The 8460-nt window shown below is 46.9% G+C and overlaps 1 protein-coding gene across 2 annotated transcripts in view; it reads right to left on the bottom strand.

Annotated features, from left to right (window-relative positions):
- Positions 1-6920: 6920 nt before the first annotated feature.
- Positions 6921-8460, bottom strand: part of LOC135375163 (uncharacterized) — a 42275-nt gene continuing 40735 nt past the window's right edge. Inside the window, exon 7 of one of the 2 annotated variants that reach the window (XM_064607889.1) lies at positions 6921-7088. In XM_064607889.1, the coding sequence (XP_064463959.1) occupies positions 7020-7088 (69 nt within the window). In that variant the 3' untranslated portion in view covers positions 6921-7019. The remainder of the gene's footprint in view (positions 7089-8460) is intronic. The other variant, XM_064607888.1, reaches the window with a different exon arrangement.

The following is an 8460-nucleotide window of genomic DNA, read 5'->3' as shown; positions in this document are numbered from 1 at the left end:
GTTCCGGAGCGGTTTCTTCGACACAGCATTGTTGATTTTTAAATGGATTGTTTCTTTCCACTCTATTTCTATCTATTCTTTTTTATGACCACGAGTATCGGGAAACATGCAGTGTGGACTGGACACGAGTTAGGTGCTCCCCAATTAGTGTGGTGACTCACTGGAGGATGCTAACTACTGTGGGGGGTCCCAACTGCTAATTAATTGATAATCTAATGTCGTCTAGGTTCCCTGTGTGTTTCTGAATACTCGTGGTCTGTGCTTACTACTTATATTTACCAAATATGCGAGTATCCCTCTGTACCCAGCGATTTTGTTCAGCGATACCCATTGTATCAGGGTATAGTCCGGAATGTATCGTCTAGTAGAATGAGATAAAGGTGAGATGCGCTTTTGGTCTATCAGAAAAAACGTTAAGTTCACTTTACAGACTTCGGAGTTCAGTTGACACAACTACCCAGGCAACGCAAGGTGCGTTAGTATACATCTAAAAGATGTCTAAATGTAGACTGCTAGACTCTAGACTGCTGCTGTATTGCTCCGTATCCGTCCACTAGTCCAGCTAACGTGACGCTAAAGTACAGCTAATAGCCAGGTAATTGTAGCATCCATTTAGACATTTTTTAGACCAAACGTCTAAATGTGACAGTACTTATCTATTCGGTGAGCCGTCATATCGACATGTAGTAGCCATGATGTCTAAAGTTATACATAATTTATACCTAAATTTTGGCACTAGTGGCCCATGTATTTTTCATCCAGGTATATGTCCCTCACATGCAGGTATGTGTTCTTTATGCATGGTATATCTATACAAAGGCAGCATGGATGTTGGTACAAAATTTATTTCTATTAACATACTGGGTAAACACTGACTTCCAAACATATGGACAAGTTACCGGACATCGTGAGTATTTCCGATCTTTGCACAGTGACATATCAACATACTCTTCCAAAGTAGATAATAATATACATGTACACAAATCGCAGTACTTGTATCACTGATAACTGCAAGCAATGCTTCTCATTTCAGGTCCATGCTCTGACCTTGATTGATCCGAAGGCAACGAGTGCCTTACACACGTGTGGGGTGGTAAACAGCTGTGGGTAGTAGGAAGAAATGTTTCCGAGATACACTGAACTGGAAAAGACAACGTGGTGATATCGCTATAAATGCCTGCATGTAAAAATGTTGGATGCAGCTTGTTTACTGTGGAACTCAAATTTACGCATATTTTAGTTCCTGCAAAATATATGGCTCGTTCCTGTCTTTCAGAAACCTTACCATTCCCTGCAGAAAAGGAACAGTAACACGCCCGTACCTGCTTCATAAAGATAGAGTGGCTTGCGCGTCCTTTGCAAGTGAAGTTTTCCGCTTAAATCTCTGAAGAGCGGGTCCGTCTGCAAAGAGCATAGAGAGCACTTGAAAAGTATTTCTTTTTACTGCATGATGTGAACGCATTTCAAGAGCTTTCACACGAAATACAAAAATGCGCACAGTTGAGGCCATCTTCACGGGCTTCTCTTGTGATGTTAAATCAGTCGATCACTTTTTACTGACTGCCGAGAATCGTGTGCTGGCGTTGCTTCCGGTCTCGAACGGCACTGAGCTCGAGGTCGACTGGATCTCGTACAAGCGAATCTCAGCTGCGCATAGAAACGCATATTAAAACTGAGGTGCACACAGTGGAAGCGGTTTAGTGAGTCTCTTAATGCTCACACCCCTGTCACAAAAGTATGGAGTACTCTGAAAGCCATTGAATGCCTCCCACAATCGTCAAACCCGTTGGTCACGCTGTCCGTCTCACCCAAGAGAGAGCCTAAGAAGAACAAAACAAAACTTTATTTCGGGCAGAAGAGTTTGCCACAGAACTAGCGAGCTGCAACGATCCTCGTCCATCGCTTAAGGACTCACCGTTCCGACGACTGAGCTACAAGAAGCTGTCATGGCCCTAAAACGACTCTGCGCCGTTGGACCAGAAGGAATATCGAATCAGGAAATGAACAACCTAGGCGACGAACAACTACCTCCCCTCCAGCAATTCAACAAGGTATGCTGTTCGGGAAGCATATCCCCTGAATGGAAACACGCCCGTCTCACCCCTATATTAAGGTAGGGCAGACCGCCTGATCAGTTGTCCTCGAATCGTCCCAGTGGTCTTACTTCGTGTGTTAGCAAGCTACTTAAAAGAATTGTTCGAAGGACGCTGTCATGGGCTTTAGAGCAAGGCCACCATTTCCCTGGACATGTTGCAGCCTTCAGGAAAGGCAGAGGTACATCGGACGCAGTTGCTGAAGTGGCCACAGGGCTAAGGCAGGCGAGGGAGTCAAATGCATTCGCCCTTGCCCTGTTCTTAGATGTGAAGAAAGCGAACGATTCTGTAAAACACTCAGCCTGTTTATTGGCGCTAACTGAAGCAAGGATCACTGGGCGCCTCCTGAGATTCATTGTAGACTTTTTGTCAGACAGAAAGTTCGACGTGTCTGTTAGTGGCTACATTGGTTCCACAAAATATTTTCAGCGAGGGGTCCCGCAAGGCAGTGTACTGTCCCCCACGCTGTTCAACTTAACCGATATGGTTGGGATCCACAAACGAATGCGCCCTACACCATATGCGCTACAACTGACCATATACGCCGATGATATCTGTCTCCGCATAGCAGGAACGAACAAGTAGAAGATTCGCGACTTAGCCGACGTAGCACTAAAAGCCATCAATGAGGCCTGGAGATGTCTGTCTTGTCTGTATCCCTCTAAGGAAGCACGTTGGTAGGGACTTCCCATATCTAAGCATCAATAACATCCCTGTTCCCAGATGTAAAGCATGCAGATACCTTGGTGCCACTATTGTCACAGCTCCTTACACTGGACGAAGCAGGTGAAAGAAACCATTGCTCAAGGGAAGAAATCGCTAAATTTGCTCAGACTAATCAGTAGCAAAGCATGGGGCTGTAATGCACGATCCATGGTCACTCTGCACAGAGCTCGTATTCTATCTCGGATTCTGTATGCGACGCCGTACGTTGACCTGTCGCCAACACAATGGTTGAACCTTGAGCGTCTTCATCAGGCCGGTATACGAACAGCGCTTGGTCTAGGTCTTGGTCTTGGTCTTCTCCAGCACTACCTTATCTATCTGGAGTCAAAAGACAAGCCCGTCAGCACCCATTAAAAACTCAGATGGTTTCAGTTCATAGACAACGCAGCCCTTCTGGGCAAGAAACTATACTCATCACCGGTCATCAAGGCAATCTCACCACGTCCCTAGGCCGCCTGGCTAGGTCGCACGCCAATTGCGCCCTACCGTACGACGAATGTATCTCACGACCTGCTATGCCATGTCATGAAGTAATGCCCAATATCACGTTGCACATTCCAGGGCTAATAAAGAAGGGTCAATCCAGCTCACTGGAAGACAAGACAGCTGCTGAGGTCCTCATTAGTGACACTTTTCACACTCACACTCTGGCGTCCACAGATGGCTCCGCTGACGCAGAGTGTAGGAGCGCTGCTTCCTTCTTTTATATTCCATCATTAAATGTGGAATGGCAAGAAAAATCAGCTCGATACCCAATGTCCTCTACGACGGCTGAGCTTCTCTCAATATTACATGCAGCAGCTGCGGTGCAGATCAAGGGAATCACCAAGGCTGTCATCCTCACGGACTCGCGTAGCGCTCTTCAAATGGTAATGAACCTCACATGCAATACCATTCTAGCCTGGTGTATCGGGACGTCTTGTGCCCAACACAAAACAATCGGTGGAGACATCTCCCTGCAATGAATCCCCTCCTACGTGCAAACACCGTTCAGCTAACGAAGCGTGTCACAATAGTGTCGCTACCCTTCGTCAGATTTTCGTTAAACTCAGAGACGCGCAATCGTTATTCTTGCCATTCAAAGCGGGCTCTTCTTGCTGGTGTGCCATCAGTGCGGTGCCCTAACTTGATACCCGTTTATATTAGCCGACGTCGTCGAACGCTTTTAGTGCTAACAACGAAGATATACTCTCGTGTATACGGGACAAGGGAAAATACGTCTCGCCAACGCTTTTACCAACATTTCTGCTACTGTTTTATCCACATGGTTGTTTCATGCATTCGATACAGAGCATTGATATTTGCCTCATGAATAGCGCACTTAAAAATTATATTATCTACGGGCGTACAGAATGGCCTCATTCGATCAACGTCGGTTAAACGAGATCAATGGTCCCTCGACTTGGAATTGCGACTCAGCTGTCTTTTGACAGCACTGTCAAGCATTTCTAAAATAAATCTTGCGTCGCGAATTAACCTTATTAATAAAATAGAGTAAAGGATCCTCAATCTCGGATGAGCGTTCAATCTCGTTACCGGCGTTGGTGAACCCCGGCCTATTTCAAATGTCCGCACACCCTTCCACTACTACTACGCGAGGAGCGAGTGTAATGGGGTGGAAGTTCTCAAGGCTTTGTGGTTGGTTCGCCACGTTTGGGAATGGGAATGACGGTACCGTGTTTGCATGAGTCAGGTTGATCACCGGAGGTGCAAACAGAGTTGTAGAAGTGCAGTAGCTGGAGAGGTTATAGAAATATTGTCGGCGAAGGTGACAGCATGGCCGGATTGCAGTTCAAACTGGAGTGCAGTTTGAAGCGAGAGCAAGGGCAGCTAGCGGTCGCTTGGGCAATGGGGCACCCTGAAGTGATCTGATGATGTTCGAGACAGCAGAGGAGGATGAATGAGCAGTGAGGGAGGTAGTGAAATTATGCCATTGAGTGTGTCGGAGTTGGCGGGCGTTGAAGCAGAAACTTTTGGAAGGAAGCGTAAACTTTTTATAGGAGATCTATTTAGCTGAGAAGCCTCTCCGTTGCGCTCGTCTCAGAGCTCTTCTGCGAGAAGCGCGTATATAGAGGAATTTGAGGTCCTGGCGTGGCTCGGTGGGAGAGAATGTGACGGGTTTGGTTGAACAGGCAGCACCCTGAGGGATTGCTTCATTGGTGTTGAGGGAGTTACAGGCAGAGTTTGTGGCTCTTCCGACGGCGTCCCAGTTAGTGACGCAGTATGTACGCCACAGGGGGATGGTTGAGGAATAGGTGAGATGAAGATGGGAAAATTATCAGAGGACCAGTGGCCCAGATTTGTCTGCTATAGAAGAGAAATGTCAGGGGAGACGGCGCTTACGTCGATGGCGCTTCTGTAACTGGGAGATCTGAAGAAAGTGGGACTACTGTCATTAAGAAGTACCAGATTGGTGGAGTTTAATCAAAACTGTCGCCATAGTGACAATCGTTTGCATTGCCCCAGAGGCTGTGTCCAGAGTGATCTCCGCCTATGATGATGGGACAAAGCCAGGACAGAAGAAGCTTTGAGAAGGTGCTGGGTGAAAAGCAGCGGTTTCCGTACCGGTATAGAAAGAGATGGTAGTAACTTGTTTGCGAGAAATTTCAGGCATGCAAGCGGCGAATTCGACAGCAGAGGAGCAGAGGTGGGAGATCGATGCGTGAGTGAGTCACATTGCCGTGCACGAAGATTGAGGCGCCTGTGCGCCCGTCGTGCTGATGAGTGATGGAGTGATGGCAACGTAGGGGGAAAGACGGAACATTGCATCTACGAGACTGTTTTTGCCCTGAACTCCTCTGTAATTTTAATGTTCTGTGGAAGTTCTGTCTATCACTCTCAGAAGAAAAAGGAGTAACAGGGGAGTAACTTGCCACATTTACTCCATTTCCACTCCCCCTGTCAGTCGCTTACTACCTCTTTCTTCCCGCATTTCCCATGTAACTCCATCACTGCAAACAGGTACTCCCTCCTGCAGGGCGAATTTTAATGGACAAGTGATGCGTGACATCATCCTCCTTCTCGTACGGTAACTTTCGATAATTTTCGGTAAACATGTGTACTACAGTGCAGCCATACATATATTGCATCACGTTTTGTTGTATATTCCATGATTTTGGGCTAAGACTCTCAGTTGGTGAAGTTCTCACCGTTACAGAGAGCACATCGTGAAATGTGACCTTCTGACGCACTAATTACTTCGAATACTTACCCCCGAGTTTGCAGCGTTCGAGGGGGCTTCCCAATGACGGTTACTGAGGGAAGCTCGGATGTTTTTTTTTTTTTTTCTAACGAATAGTTCCGTGGGACTACTGAACTATCTTAGATGGAGGTATCACATCCGCTACTTCTTGTACACCATCATGACACTTCCCTTCCTTTTTCACGCAGAACTTTTCCTATGCCCGTCGAGTATGTACTACGACGAGTTACTTATTAGCGGATACGCAGATATTCGGAAGTCAGCAATTTCACGGTTGATTCTAAAGCAGCTGCAGGGGCACTGGCATAAATCTGTTTCATGGTGTCAGCGTGATACCTGTAACTGGTGTCATGGTTACTCCTGAGAAATGGAGTAAAGTGGAATTCCCTCCTGGAGGGTGTAGGTTTTGCTCCAAGTAGGAGTGTTCTAAGGAACAAGTCATTTACTCCCCTAAAGGAGTTGCGGCGTCACCATTTTTTCTCGGAGTACCGTAAGCTGTAGCTGTGTGCTAATCTTTACTTTTCGCAACCTACGTGTGAGCGAGAGTAAGTGTTTTGGATGTAGCTCTGTGTTTGAGTCCAATCGTTCAGCCACTGACCGTAATCTGTTTGACCCGCCGAGTCCGAATCTTAATTAGCCACGGAGCTCCAGATTTTAGTCAGTGTCGTCCCCCAACGACGAGCTCCGTGACAAGCACGATCAAGCAATGCACGAATATGCCACTGTTATAACTGCCACCTTACATGTAAATCCACTCCCAATTACTATTATAACTATAGATGACGACTTCTTCCACTATCTGTTTTCAGTTTAAGTCTATTAATTGTTGCATCTTTCATACCACGGTGAACCATATGACTATGACACGGGTTGTCTCACCGCTGGGAAGGAGCACCCATGTTACAGGAAAAGACAACTTCTAGGATGAATGTTGCGTTTAATAGCATAGGGGAAGACAGTGCTTTGCATACGAATGCCATTCTTTTACTCGTCTCCGCTCAAGTTCGCTGGTAACCAGCTACGCAGTAGCCGCTTTTACATCCGCCCTTGAGCGCAGTCCTCGGGTTCTGAAACAGAACAGTTTATGGAATTGCTCGTTACGAAAATTCGTGCAGAGGTCCACTGGTTGGCAGAGATGTATTGCGAAACAACGAGGGCAAACACAGGGACAGAGAGGAGAACTAGAGTGCGCAGCACGCTACCGTCAGCTGAGGATTTCATTACACAACCATACAAAAGATAGCGTCGTCCATCGTTAATACGGACACTTTCGTCCCCGACCAAAGTCATCCATAATGCGCATCCTCCATATTATCGAATGCCGAGGAAATAAAAAGAACAACGCTGAAGGATTATTGAAAAGAGTTTCCGAATCAGCGCCTGCTTGAATGTATACTCCGTTGCGCATCAGCAAAACGTCGGCAACACGTAGAGCCTGCTCCTCATTGTCCTCAAATAATTTAAGGGTCGTCTCCAGTCCCGCTCGAGCCGTAGCAGACGTGACCGTTCGTTTGGCGTTGCTCATGACGACTTGCCTTGACAACTGTACCGCCTCTGTTCTCGTAAGCTGCCGAGCGACTGCGCTATGTTTAATTAAAGGCACAACTCCTTGCACGAGGAACAATCGCCCGTGGACGTGTTCACAACAGCCATGACGCCATACAGGGTTTTCCGGGCTCTTGGTTGGTGCAAATAACCCCCTTTCCTCTTATAGTTCTTGTAGACGGTTGCGAAGGAGAGGGCATAGCTCCCTAAGCAGGGCAACGTCCTACTTTCAAAAATTATCGTGTAGAATGTGGGGAGAGGGTTGCCCTCCATACCGATACCGTACATAATAACGAGACAAAAATACATGGACTGCACATAGTCTGTACAGTGCTGGACCGTCCATTGTCCGAAAAGCGAGTCTCCTTATTAACGAGACGAATATGCATTGAAAAAGTTAGGTCCCCACAAAAATCGTCCATAATTCGAGTTGTCCATATTAACGAGGCACGGCTGTATTCCCCTGATTTTCTACGCCCGATCAACTCCAGTCGACGATAGCCGAGCTAGTAGCCACAAAATTAGTTTTCGTCCCCATTTCCGTTAAGCCCTCGTCGTTTTTTTTTTTTTTTTTAGTTTAGTCGTCAGTTTCACTGAAATGCTGCCTCAATATGCAGCGCGTCAGCCTGCTTGTGCCTTTTTAATTAGCTCCGTTTCCTTCGGAATACTTTATTGGGAAACTTGACCACTTATCTGAGCCATGCCGAACGCCACACGCATAGGGTGACTGCTGTTTCGCCCCCAACTTCCAGACCTGCACCGTCCGCGTGGCTGCCCAACACTCTAGCATACGCGTTAATTTCCGTGCGAGTTCCTATGTCTAGGACGAGAGCTTTTGTCGTGATTCTCAAACGTCGTCGGGTCTGTCATCCCTCTGAGGAGAGAAGACACTAG

This window comes from Ornithodoros turicata, unplaced genomic scaffold (genome assembly GCF_037126465.1).
Source record: "Ornithodoros turicata isolate Travis unplaced genomic scaffold, ASM3712646v1 ctg00000829.1, whole genome shotgun sequence".
NCBI lineage: Eukaryota > Metazoa > Arthropoda > Arachnida > Ixodida > Argasidae > Ornithodoros > Ornithodoros turicata.
Note: the sequence above shows the minus strand (reverse complement) of the source record. Positions and strands in the feature narration are given on the sequence as shown.